Genomic DNA, 13,996 nt, shown 5'->3' with positions numbered 1-13,996 from the left:
TCATTAGTCATGCTTGGTGTCCACAATTTAAAGTGAACATACCTGCTAAATTCTGGCTTTTATGTTTAAACACAAAGTATGGACCAATTTCATTGATGTATTATGTTTAAGCCTTCTAGGTGCAAAATTGTGATCAACAAGAAGCCTTTATCTGTAATTCTTACTCTAAATTCTAAATCTCTTTTATTTTTGGCTTTTTGGTCTGTTAATTTCTGATTGAGGTTTTTTCTCATGAATGGAAAATTAAACCAGTGGAAAATGATTGCTGGTTTGTGACCGTGACAACAGACAGAAATGGAAATTTTATAAAACACTGGATTTTCAAATGTTCATAACTTCGGGTTTTATCCCCCGCTGGCCGAAAGGCCCGAAGGGGGATTATGTTGTGGCGATGTCCGTCCATCTGTCTGTCCATCCATCTGTCTGTCCGTCCGTCCATCCCAGAGAGGGTTCTCACCTTCTGAAATCAACTCCTCTCACAATTTTGGAGGACTTTCACAACATTTGGCATAAAGCTTTGTTATAGGACAGTAATACGCATATTGCAATTTTGTTTGTAATATACCATAGCGGGGGATATTGTGCTCTCAGAGCACTCTTGTTTAGACATATTTACAAAATTAAACAAGTTTTCAATTCAGATCTTCATGCTCTTTAATTTGATACTGTACATTACACAACACTATGACAACTACTTTAAAAAATGGCCTGTCATTACTACTTATATTTTTCCAGTAAGCACTGTCAAGAGATATCGAATATTTTGCGTATAATAATAATTGTCTCTAAAATGAGCAGTCTCATCTCATTTTTGAGCCATACACACTACCCATAGAAGAAAAAGCAAAAACAATAACCACCCACATAGACGTCCTGATCATGACACATGAACCACAGACTACTGAGGTTTTTTTTTTAAATAACTTAAAACATTTCTTTGTAGCAGAACATATGATTCTTAATTATGCTTTATTTTATGCTTAATTATGCTAATTATGCTTTATTTCAGTTCATTTATGTTGTTTTGATGTCTTTTAAATGATGGTTCTGTTTTGTAGCACTTTTAAATTTGCTCTAAATGTCAAGTGCGTTACAAATAACATTTATTATTATGATTATTATTATTATTATATGCATATTGTCATTTATATTGTGTAAAATATCTGATGACATCTCTCATCACCCCTGTAGAAATAAAGTAAGTATGACAATACATCACACTAAATACAGTATTTATAGAACGCGATTCATAATGCAAAGCTACGAAATCAATAAATAATTTCTCTCTGCATGACTGTACGACTTCTTTGAAGTGACTTCATAACCACGGCTCCAGGCGCAAAATAAACATCAGACTCAATGTCATTCCAAAACATATTTTTTCCAGATTCCCCTTTGAACAACATAAATCTTTTAATTGGTAGAAGAACAGTAAGAGAGAGAGTGTGTGTGTGTGTGTGTGTGTGTGTGTGTGTGTGTGTATGGTCTGATCGAAAAACTCTCACCCACTGTAGCTTATACTCTTGGATTCACTAAACCTCTATGTTTTCTGTTTCACTAGGTTCATGCACAGAGCGTTTGAGCTCAGATTAGCTTTGGGGGTGCTAATATTTTTTTGCTTTAAAGGATAATGTGATTTGTGTTTGTTCCATTGCACAGTCAAGCCCGAGATTTAATTACAGGTTTGCAGGCAGGCATGCAAATTTAGACGCTCATGCAGGAAGGTATTAGAGAAGCTAAAACGGCAAAAAATTACAAATCTGGGGCATGTTTGTGCTTATGCGGAGATATAAAATGTCATTACTCTAATAGCTAGTGCTATTATTTAGATCATATCATGATTGTATGGGTGGAGGGATATGGACATTGTGTCTTGGCTCAACATCTCCCCCTGTTGGATTTTCTCAGTGGCCTCATTTTGGTCTTCCTCAGGATGCACACATACATTCTGCATCTCTTACAGACATAAACGCACGTCATAACCTTACTACTTACCGTCCGGCACTGCAAACAGCTTCTCCTCCTCTCTGATATGCCACTAAACCAGGACAGAAAAGAAAATGTTTATGAATCACGCAGCATAAAAGACACAAACCACTAACCACTTCTAGTCTCAAGGACGTGTTTTCTCACGCTCAATCCTCCTCTTCCTTTCACTAATCCAAACAAAATACGCCATTTCGTATCTATCTCATGACTCATGTCATCCATCTACAGGTACAAATATCCATAATCTCCACCTAGGAGCAAAAACAAACACGTAGGGGGAAGGCAACAGATTCAGATCAGATCCCCAGGCTGATACACTTGATGATGGGAATTAAAGTTCAAACACGTCCTAATCGGGATGGGATTACTTACTGGAACCACACACACTAAGAGACTGTCCCCTGGGGGCAGTGAAGAGGAGGTTGAGACCAGGGGCAGCGTGGGTTTGTGGTTAAAGGCATGCTATGGGCATGCAAGGATACGTCAAAGAGGTTTGGGGGGGGGGGATTGGTTTTGACGCATTATTTGAACCACCACAAACATTTTTGGCATGTTTAAGGACCAGATAGGGCATGAGTGTGTGAAAGCATCAACAACAGTTTAAAGTAAAGTGTTGCTCAGTGTTTCATCCCATTTCTTCTTGGCACAAAGTTTTGTTAAATTGTAACACAGGATACGAAAGAGAAAAATATGAAGAAGTCTGGATACCTGTTGGAGTGAAGGTGAATGATGGAACTGTAGAAAAAAACACACAGAGAGAGAGATTTACAGTGTAAATGATGTGGTAACACATAACTGCATCAAATATCACATAGCACTGAATTATTCATGGTAAGCCCCCCAAAAATATTGCCTCCCCCCCAAAAAAAAAAAACCTGATAAATCCAGCTTGGTCTGAAAAGCTGCCAAAATGCAAGCTCAGCTGGTCAAACTGGTAGACCATCTTCACCATAAACGCTTATTTTCCAGCTTTCTCATTCCGTGACTACACTAAACGAGACTGTCAATGACGGCGTAGCTCACTCTGGCACCGTCTAGTTCAGAAGGAACGATCTAAAGTGGGCCACCTTGCGCAATAAATGTTGTAAACTATATACACTATATACAAGTTATATACACCCTAGGAATACCGACCTATTTGCCAGAAAGAATCCAAAATGGCAAGGAATTGACCGAGAAGAAGCGATTTTTGTTGAACCGCTCATTAAGGCTTAATTAGCCAATAACTTCATTAATAATTGTAATTAAGCAATTCTGGGTAGAAGTTATATGCACCCTAGGTACCCCTACCTTCGTGCCAGAAAGAATCAAAATCGGTGAAGAATTGAGGGAGAAGACGTGAATTTTGTTGAACTGCTCGTTAGGACTTAATTACTCCATAGCTGGGGCAACAATCTTCCCCTGAAGATCACTGCAGTTAGACTCTCTCTGTATTCCCTATGATTGCACCAATCCTTTGTTTTGTGTAGACGCTTTTATCTGTGTTGTACTATGAAAGCTAAGTGGAACCGGAGTCAAATTCCTCGTGTGTGTTCACATACCTGGCAATAAAAGTGTTTCTGATTCTGATCTTCATTATCAATTACAATTAGGCAAATATGGGTAGAAGCTGTATGCACCCCAGGCAGACCTACCTTCCTGCCAAAAAGAATAAAAATCAGTGAAGAACTGAGAGAGAAATGTGGACATGATGGCATAAGCTCATCGCCTGTCGGCCAGATGAGCTAATAACTAGAAAGGCATTCGGTAGAGTGTATACCTCTGCCAAGCCACATATTCAGATCTGCATCAAAATCCAATCAATTGTTCCTTGGCCCATGGCCCATCTTTGCTCAAAATTTCATCAAAATCCATTCACTGCTTTTTGAGATACGTTGTGAACAGTCAAAAAAAAAAAAAGAGGTGAAAACATAACTTTCTCCAACACAGTTGGCAGAAGTAATAAATGTTTCAGATTTTCTAATTGCCTTATTGTGTTATTCCCTTGTCTACAATGGAGGATTAGTAGGAGTAATTCAGTAAATATTTCCTTTCTACAAGCATTTACCATCTGGCAAAGAGGGACTATCAGTTTGACCAGCTTGACTTGTGTTTTGGTAGCTGCACAGACCAAGACGTTCTCAACTGGGGATTCTGGCACGAATGAAGAAGAAACAGAATTCTACCAAAACAAACCGAGTGTATTTGTTGCTTTGTTGGAGATGTATATATATATTTCTAAAACCATAAGAATAAGAACAGCAAGACCAAAACGTCTGGTGTGACTTCATAATTACTACAAGGGTTCACAAATGTCTTGGCCAAACAACCCCAAATAGACCTTGTGAATTCTCTTGGTATTTTTTGTTTCTCCTTGTTTTCACTGTCATGACTGGAAATCTATATTCAGTTCATATTTTTGGCATATTTTCCCATTTGGCCATTTTGATTGGCGAACTTGTACCGTATGCTAGTTAAAAAAAACACACAAAAAACCCAAAAGACTAAAATAATATGTGCAGTTGACTAACGTTTCAAAATAGTAGCACACAACATCTTCATAAAACAATGAAACAACTTCATAAAACAATACTGACTTCACATAGAGTTTGATTGGAAACCCCTGGATTACTACTTAATAATAATTACTGTCTCATTAATAATTACAGCCTTATCTTTTTTTTTTAACTGATCAAAGAACACAATTTGAGAAGTCACATGTTGAAGAAGCGGGAATGAAGCAAAAGTAACCCCATCTTTCCTTTTAGTGAACTGATGTTTCTGCTTTAGCTGAACAAGTGGTAGAGTGTACTTTTCAGGCGTCTCCCGTATCACAATAGCAAGGGCTCCAAAAAACTGCACTGTCGCCTCACAGCAAGAAGGTTCTGGGTTCGAGCCCAGTGGCTGACTGGGGCCTTTCTGTGTGGAGTTTGCATGTTCTCCCTGTGTCTGTGTAAGTTTCCCCCACAGTCCAAAGACATGCGGTTAGGTTAACATGGGACGACTTTGGGCTGAGGTTGGGCTGAAGTGCCCTTGAGCAAGGCACCTAACCCCCAACTGCTCCCCGGGTGCTGTAGCATACAGTAGCTGTCCACTGCTCTGGGTATGTGTACACTACCGTTCAAAAGTTTGGGGTCACTTTGAAATGTCCTTATTTTTGAAAGAAAAGCACTGTTCTTTTCAATGAAGATCACTTTAAACTAATCAGAAATCCACTCTATACATTGCTAATGTGGTAAATGACTATTCTAGCTGCAAATGTCTGGTTTTTGGTGCAATATCTCCATAGGTGTATAGAGGCCCATTTCCAGCAACTCTCACTCCAGTGTTCTAATGGTACAATGTGTTTGCTCATTGCCTCAGAAGGCTAATGGATGATTAGAAAACCCTTGTACAATCATGTTAGCACAGCTGAAAACAGTTGAGCTCTTTAGAGAAGCTATAAAACTGACCTTCCTTTGAGCAGATTGAGTTTCTGGAGCATCACATTTGTGGGGTCGATTAAATGCTCAAAATGGCCAGAAAAATGTCTTGACTATATTTTCTATTCATTTTACAACTTATGGTGGGAAATAAAAGTGTGACTTTTCATGGAAAACACAAAATTGTCTGGGTGACCCCAAACTTTTGAACGGTAGTGTATATGCTTATTGCTCACTTGTGTGTGCATGTGTGTGTTCACTGCTTCAGATAGGTTAAATGCAGAGGAATTTCACCATGTGCTTAAGTCTGTGCGATAAATAAAGGCTTCTGCTTCTTCCTTTTAAGTGTTGGCACTTGTGTCAAACCAAATCTATGCTACATTTAAAGGAAAAGAGAGAAACATTTTGTTTCCTTACAAATGTGGTTACAAACAGCCTGACAATTGCGTGACTATTACACCTGACTCAACCCCTCCCTACATCTGCAATCTTCTAATACAAAAGTAGAGCAACATCTCTCTCACACACACACACACACACACCCCTTCCAAATGTCAGCTTGTGAATGTCAGCGCCGTCTCTGACGTGCTACTCCTCTGATCATCAGGCTTTTTTGAGCTCTGCTGGAAAGATTACCCCAACACTTTTTTATTTTTATTTTTCACCATGTTATCAATCTAGCCACTTTTTGCGATTCCAGGATGAAAGCAGATGACAGCAGTCACGCCAGATAGTACTAGAGAAGCGGGAAAATACAAACCATGATCGAATAAAATAAATTAATTTACTATGGTGAGACTAAATGCAGAGTGATCTGCCTTTCAGACAAGCATGCAGCATGGTTGTTTTTTTCTGCATTAAAAAAAAAGCCTTTTTTTTTGCACATTTTTCTGAGTCGCTTTTGCACAGTGGGAGGAACAGTCACTGCTGATATCTCATGCCATTCCGTGGACTTGTGTGAACAATTACAGTTATGATTGCTTTCTCCATCTGGCGTGTTGCTAAATCAGGCTTCAGAAGTGATAACAGGAAGTGACAGAGTGATGATGTACAGTGTATGAAGTAAACAAGAATTACATTGCGCTGTAATTATATGTAGCAGCTTATTTTCACTGTCGATGATATGTTGAGTATAAAGCACTGTTGTAAAATTATTCTATGTTGTGTATGTTATGTTTAATTGTCGTATATTTAACAGTTATTCCACCAAATCGAGTCGTATATGAACCTATAAGCCATGGCTATAAGTCGGCTATAAGCCATGTAGGATGAGATTGAATGGAATATTTGTTTTATTCTATCCACATTCACTGGATTTTGAGAAACAGAGCATTTTTTTTTTTTTTGCAAATTTGATAAATAAAAACTTTATACAAAACATCCGACAAAATAATTTCCACTTATAATGTAAACAAACCGGCAAAATGACAGTAGCAATTTGTGAAAAATGCTATAATAATAATTGCTGGGATAAAAAATGATATGTTCTTGCCATGAAATACCATTCCATATTTTGTTGCTTTTTTTCCTTTTTTTGGGGGTTTTGTTTTCCAGTAGAGTTTTTATTTCGTCCTTGGTTGGTTCAGCGACACGTTCCGCCATTTTGTTTTTCTCTACTCATGGTATATGAGCTGATAGCTTAGTAGTAGAGTAGCCAATCAGAGCACACGATTGCTTATATCCAGTGAATGTGGATAGAATAATGAAATTTGTGTTCTCTGTTGTTGACTCCAGCATTGAGACAAATTCCTTATAGATTTGTACTTTACATTACAGACATTTAGCAGACGCGCTTGTCCAGAGCAACATACAACATATCCAGAGCAGCAGCTGGGGATTAGGTGCCTTGCTCAAAGGCATTTCAGCTATTCCTGCCTGTCCTGGGAATCAAACCGGCAACCTTTCGATCCCAAAGCTGCGTCTCTAGCCATTAGGCCATGGCTTCCCCATGTACTGATTCAGATACTGATTTTAATTCGTATTCTGATTCTGTTTCAGATACTGATTTGTTTAAAGTGTAACGACCTGAAGGGCGGCACGGTGGTGTAGTGGTTAGCGCTGTCACCTTACAGCAAGAAGGTCCGGGTTCGAGCCCCGTGGCCGGTGAGGGCCTTTCTGTGTGGAGTTTGCATGTTCTCCCCGTGTCTGCGTGGGTTTCCTCCGGGTGCTCCGGTTTCCCCCACAGTCCAAAGACATGCAGGTTAGGTTAACTGGTGACTCTAAATTGACCGTAGGTGTGAATGTGAGTGTGAATGGTTGTCTGTGTCTATGTGTCAGCCCTGTGATGACCTGGTGACTTGTCCAGGGTGTACCCTGCCTTTCGCCTGTAGTCAGCTGGGATAGGCTCCAGCTTGCCTGCGACCCTGTAGAACAGGATAAAGCGGCTAGAGATAATGAGATGAGATGGGTAACGACCTGAACACAATAATACACCTGTTTTAGGATTCAGGGACTAAGCTGAAATACTGGTTTCCAATCCCATCCTTAAAGAGCCAGTGTAGCGAAATATTTTCATTCCAACTAAGTAGAAGTTAAGCTCAAGACCAGTTGATTAGACCATGGTTGGAAAGAAAACCTGTAGTAAATTCAAACACGGAAAGTATCATATTTGAAGTAGAAAACCTATGCCCTTTGATTCAATCCAAAGTTATGAACATCACTTCCTCCAATCATGTAATACAGTTTATGCAAGTATTTTTAACCTTTATTACATTTCTGATGTACTGTACACCACCACCACCACCACCAACCTACTTAGAATAATTACAGCAATAAGATTGCCAGCGACACACCTTTACGAATGCCAGCATAGCTGCTGCTGAGGCCGCTCCTTTTCTTCCGGTGCCTATAGAGCCACACACTGAAGACCATGAGCACCACCCAGCAGGTGGCGCCGATGCCTGCGATGAAAGCAGGCTGTTTCACCACATCAGAGATGTTGGAAAAAGTGCCCTGGTCATCGAACTTGTCCCACACCTGGCCAGATGAGTCTGCAAAATGGCACGTTGATAATAAACATGAATGAGAATGTTTAATATGAATCTTTATGTCAGATGGAACTGTTGAACGCAAAGTGTTTCCACTTACAGCCTCTAAAACACAAGTGGGCTTGATTAAACATACCAGATAAAAGAGTTGATAAATACATAATGGCCCCGAGATGATAAGTGCTTCAAGGTAACAACGCTCAATTGTGTACTACAGCACTAAAGTGCTCTAGTTTAATAGCTGTGTGTGTGTGTGTGTGTGTGTGTGTTGTATTAGTTGCATAACCTACAAAAGAACTGATAAGCAAGACTAGAATTATTTGAGGCTTGATTAAAATTGCAGGAAGTGTTGTAAATGCCAGGTTAGTTTTTTCTTTCTTTTTGTTTTCCTTTTTTGTATTAAAGTAAAGACCTGGGGCGGCACGGTGGTGTAGTGGTTAGCGCTGTCGCCTCACAGCAAGAAGGTCCTGGGTTTGAGCCCCGTGGCCGACGAGGGCCTTTCTGTGTGGAGTTTGCATGTTCTCCCCGTGTCCGTGTGGGTTTCCTCCGGGTGCTCCGGTTTCCCCCACAGTCCAAAGACATGCAGGTTAGGTTAACTGGTGACTCTAAATCAGGGGTGTCCAAACTGATCCATAAAGGGCCGTATGGCTGCAGGTTTTCATTCCAGCCATCCAGCAGCACACCTGACTTGGCTCATTCAATCAACTGAACTGTCTTCACACAGTCAAATACTTGCAGCCACACCCACCCTTGATTAAAGGGTGGGTGTGTCAGTTGATTGAATAAGCCAAATCAGCTGTGCTGCTGCATGGCTGGAATGAAAACCTGCAGCCACACGGCCCTTTATGGATCAGTTTGGACACCCCTGCTCTAAATTGACCGTAGGTGTGAATGTGAGTGCGAATGGTTGTCTGTGTCTATGTGTCAGCCCTGTGATGACCTGGCGACTTGTCCAGGGTGTACCCCGCCTTTCGCCCGTAGTCAGCTGGGATAGGCTCCAGCTTGCCTGCGACCCTGTAGAACAAGATAAAGCGGCTACAGATAATGAGATGAGATGAGTAAAGACCTGCAAACAGCGACAGGTCGAGTCTGCAAAAACTGTATATAATATAAACTGCACGCCAGTGTATCCACACTGTGTACACAATCGACACAATTTGTCAACATGCCTCTACTTGCTACGTGCAGTGCCTTGCATAAAAATTCACACCCTCTTGAACTTTTACACACTGTGTAGTCTTATAAACTGGAACTGAAATGGACTTATTTTGGGATTTTTTACCTTTTAATTTTCCATAATATATTTAACAGTTATTCCACGAAATCGAGTCGTACATGAGCTGATAGCCGATGAAGCGCGTAGCACCGAGTCAGCTATAAGCTATGTACGATGAGATTGAGTGGAATAACTGTTTTATTCTATCCACATTCACTGGATTTTGAGAAATGGAGCATTTTTATTGTTATTTTCTGCAAATTCGATAAATAAAAACTTTATACAAAACGTCTGACAAAATCATCTCTGCTTAGAACGTAAACAATCCGGTGAAATGACAGTAGTAATTTGTGAAAAATGCTATTATAATAAATCTTGAAAAAAAAAAAAGATACAGTTTTACTATCAAATACAGTCAAACCTCGGGTCACGAACGTCCCTATTCACGAACAAATCGGGCTACGAACACCATTTCCGAACAAATTTTGCTTCGATTCGCGAACGATGCTTCGATGCACGAACGCCCAAACTGGCGGGCTTCTGCACCACGTGAGGCGTGCGGCAGCATCAGTTGTACTCAAGGTGGCGCGCTGTGAACATTGTTCGTCATTGCGTTGTGTTGATACGATTTCTTTTTTGCATTAAATTAACCCTCATTATGGCCCCCAAGAAAGTGAAAAGTGTTAGTGCTGTTAAGAAGCCTAAAGGTATTACTGTTGAAACGAAGAAGGAAATAATAAAACATGAACGTGGTGTTTGTGTTTCTGATCTCGCCAAGCAACTATCAACCACAAAGGTAAAGTGTACTGTACAATTATGTTTTATTTTAGTATTACTGTATTTTTCTATAATTAAGGTTATCTTTAATTCCTTTCTGTATTTTTTCCACACATAAACCCATAAAAAATTACAAAAAAAACCCCTATGTTTCTGGGGCCAGTGAATGGATTAATTGGATTTACATTAATTTCAATGGGAAAAATTAATTCGGTTCGCGAACAGAGTCAAAGAACGAATTACGTTCGTAACCCGAGGTACCACTGTACTTTTATTCCATATTTTGTTCCTTTTTTTTTTTGTATTTTTTTGGGTTTTGTTTTTGAGTAGAGTTGTTATTACATCCTCGGTTGGTTCAGCAACACGTTCCACCATTTTGTTTTTCTCCTCTCACAGTATATGAGCTGATATCCTAGTAGTAGAGTAGCCAATCAAAGCGCGCGATTGCTCATATCCAGTGAATGTGGATAGAATAAAATGTTATATACATAATGCATAACATTTATTAGTTACATACATGTTCACTACCATGGGTCAATACATGGGTTTTTTGGGTACAATTTCAACAAGTTTTGTGTAGATTAATGAATATAATCCATGTAAATTCCTGTGGCAGAGGGGGCGTGGTCAAGCGCCGGTCTGTGACAGGAGGGCGGAGTCAGGGAAGGTAAGTGGCAGAATCACTACACCTGACATCAATTAACCTGTGTTTGTGTGTGTCTTCCCAGTGACCGCGCCCTACTTAAGGAGGGAGAGCAAGAGCAGAGGAGCTCACCCCCGAACTAGACACTGGTTATGTGTGTGTCTGTTCGTGTGAAAGATTGTTAGACTGAAAAGTGTGGCAATAAAGCCTTAGTGTGAACCTGATCTCTGTCCTGCCGTCCTCTGTGCTCCACCCACGCTTAGGGAACCGTTACAATTCCATTTCAACTCCAGTTGTAACACAACAAATTGTGAAAAAGAAAAAAAAAAGGTGGTGGGGGTGTTAATACTTATGCAAAGCACTGCATATTAGTGGAATGGGATCACTACCGTATAAGACAACTGCTGACCAGATAACATTTGGGAACATCACTTCTATTCTCACGGATATGGCAGTTACAAGGTAGCGTGTGTGGCACCAGCGGTTGTGATCCTGTAGTTGTGCTCCATTCAATAATTTGTTTTACAAAATAGTTGTAGCTAATTAACCAGTGACTCAATATATTATTTCCAAACTTTCTCAAAAAATTAATTGATCCAGGATTTTGCTGTAGTTGGCAGTTAAGAATCACAGACTTGTGAATAACGTTATCTAACCCAGCTGAAAGAAGGTGACATCACTCTTGACCCCTGGTCCAGCTCCATTGCTGGCAGCGACCTCCACGCTGTAGCGAATGCCAGGCGACAAACTGGGGATGACGACAGAAAAAGTGGAGCCGTCCACGGTACGGTTGACATGGTATCGACTCTCATTGCCCAGGCACCAAATCTACAGTGGGGTCAAAAAATGGAAAATCTTCAGCTATGATTATCAGGCATCAGTCTTCTAAATAGAGTTAATAAAACACTTCATTTATAATAAAACAAGCCACTTATTTACTTTTAAAGTGCCACTTGATCAGTTTTGCCACTAGGGGTCTGTATATCGCTTCAGTTGCATTCGATTACTTCCTATATTTCCACTACCTATACAATATAGCACCCTCTGTGGTCTGAGAGCAGTGATGTCCTCGTGTTACCTTGTACTCCTGGACCACTCCGTTCTGCTGCTCCTCTGGAGGTGGTTGCCAGGCGACCAGGATGGCTGTCCCGTTGGTGTCGCTCTTCGTCACGGTAACTCCACGTGGGGCACCGCTGGGAGCTGCGATGATGAAAAGATATCCAGGTGAAGCTAATGTTAGCCATCTTATTTTTTTTTATTTCAGTCCATTTGGCCCCATTTTCCAGGCTGTTGCATTAGACGGACCGCTATGCCTTAAGATACAAGTCTGTCATTGCCTTTTCCTAGCCAGCGTTGTCATGAATGCAGAGGCATGACCCAAAATTGATGGCAAAACTTTCAGGGCACAGTTTTTCCATGCTGTGAGTTGCTTTTGAATAATGAGCCTCTGCTCTCCTCCACCCTGCAGTGAAACCGCTTTAAGTTTCCTTGCAGAGTTTTTGATTACTGGAGTCAAGACTTCATTTTCCTAGACGGCATCTCTCTCTCTCTCTCTCTCTGTGTGTGTGTGCGATTTGTGTCAAAATAACAGCCTTGAAAATTGCACTCACACATTCTCTACACTTAACTGCAGACATTCTTGGCCTTAAGGGTCATATAAATCCACAGCTGGTGAGGTGAAGTGCAAATATGTATTTCTGACATCAGGAAATGTCTGGGGGAGCTCAATTTGCTGCTTATTCTTCTGGAGAATTAAAGAATTAATTAGAAAGTTACAGGGTATGAGGCTGATGAGTGTAATTAGAATGAGTCAGTTTGCCTTCAGGCTGAGCAGCTTCCTCACTTTATTCTTAAATATAACTCATACTGTAGGGGTGCTAGCACGTCGAGGTCTAGGTCTAGCTGGAAGAACTCGCAAAACAATTAGCTACACAATTTGTACTTGGGCAGCACGGTGGTGTAGTGGTTAGCGCTATCGCCTCACAGCAAGAAGGTCCTGGGTTCAAGCCCCGGGGCCGGCGAGGGCCTTTCTGTGCGGAGTTTGCATGTTCTCCCAGTGTTTGCTCCGGTTTCCCCCACAGTCCAAAGACATGCAGGTTAGGTTAACTGGTGACTCTAAATTGACTGTAGATGTGAGTGTGAATGGTTGTCTATGTGTCAGCCCTGTGATGACCTGGCGACTTGTCCAGGGTGTACCCTGCCTTTTGCCCGTAGTCAGCTGGGATAGGCTCCAGCTTGCCTGCGACCCTGTAGAAGGATAAAGCGGCTAGAGATAATGAGATGAGATGAATTTGTACTTTAGACAGCTGAAATCCATGGCACGATGTAGCATTTTTTTATTATTCTATCCACATTCACTGGATATGAGCAATCGCGCACTCTGATTGGCTACTCTACTACCAGGCTATCAGCTCATATACCGTGAGTAGAGAAAAACAAAATGGCGGAGCACGTTGCTGAACCAACCAAGGACGAAATAAAAACTCTACTCGAAAACAAAACCCCAAAAAGTACAAAAAAGCAACAAAATATGGAATGAAAGTATTTGATGGTAAGAATGTACGGGTATCTTTTTAATTTTCAAGAATTATTATTATTATAGCATTTTTCACAAATTGCTCCTGTCATTTCGCAGGTTTATTTACATTCTTCATCTTTAAGCCTTAGATGTTGTTGAACTGTTTTAATTTATCGAATTTGCAAAAAATAACTCGGTGCTACACACCTAATCGGCTATCAGCTCATGTACGAATCGATTTCGTGGAATAACTGTTAAATATACTCACCACAAGACTTTCAAAACAACTGTGGTTTATTAGAACACGCACACACAAAGTGCATAAAACCGACGGTCCTCCAGTGACCTCTGCATTAGCCACATTAATGATATCATCACAAAATGCATCTTCTGCATTTCTAGTTTATTACACACGTCATCTCCGCTGCTGCTGCTAATGCATGAGCTGGAATAATGATTAACCAT

General features: G+C 40.6%; 1 protein-coding gene across 1 annotated transcript in view; it reads right to left on the bottom strand.

The window, feature by feature from the left end:
* Positions 1-13,996, bottom strand: part of LOC132873227 (roundabout homolog 1-like) — a 430,545-nt gene that overhangs the window by 29,272 nt on the left and 387,277 nt on the right. The window contains exons 17-21 of the mRNA XM_060908586.1: positions 12,092-12,213; positions 11,670-11,841; positions 8,183-8,380; positions 2,698-2,724; positions 1,996-2,038 (exon numbers count right to left, since the gene is read on the bottom strand). Of these exons, the coding sequence (XP_060764569.1) occupies positions 1,996-2,038; positions 2,698-2,724; positions 8,183-8,380; positions 11,670-11,841; positions 12,092-12,213 (562 nt within the window). The remainder of the gene's footprint in view (positions 1-1,995; positions 2,039-2,697; positions 2,725-8,182; positions 8,381-11,669; positions 11,842-12,091; positions 12,214-13,996) is intronic.

The sequence above is a fragment of the Neoarius graeffei genome, chromosome 25 (genome assembly GCF_027579695.1).
Source record: "Neoarius graeffei isolate fNeoGra1 chromosome 25, fNeoGra1.pri, whole genome shotgun sequence".
Classification (NCBI taxonomy): Eukaryota; Metazoa; Chordata; class Actinopteri; order Siluriformes; family Ariidae; genus Neoarius; species Neoarius graeffei.
Note: the sequence above shows the minus strand (reverse complement) of the source record. Positions and strands in the feature narration are given on the sequence as shown.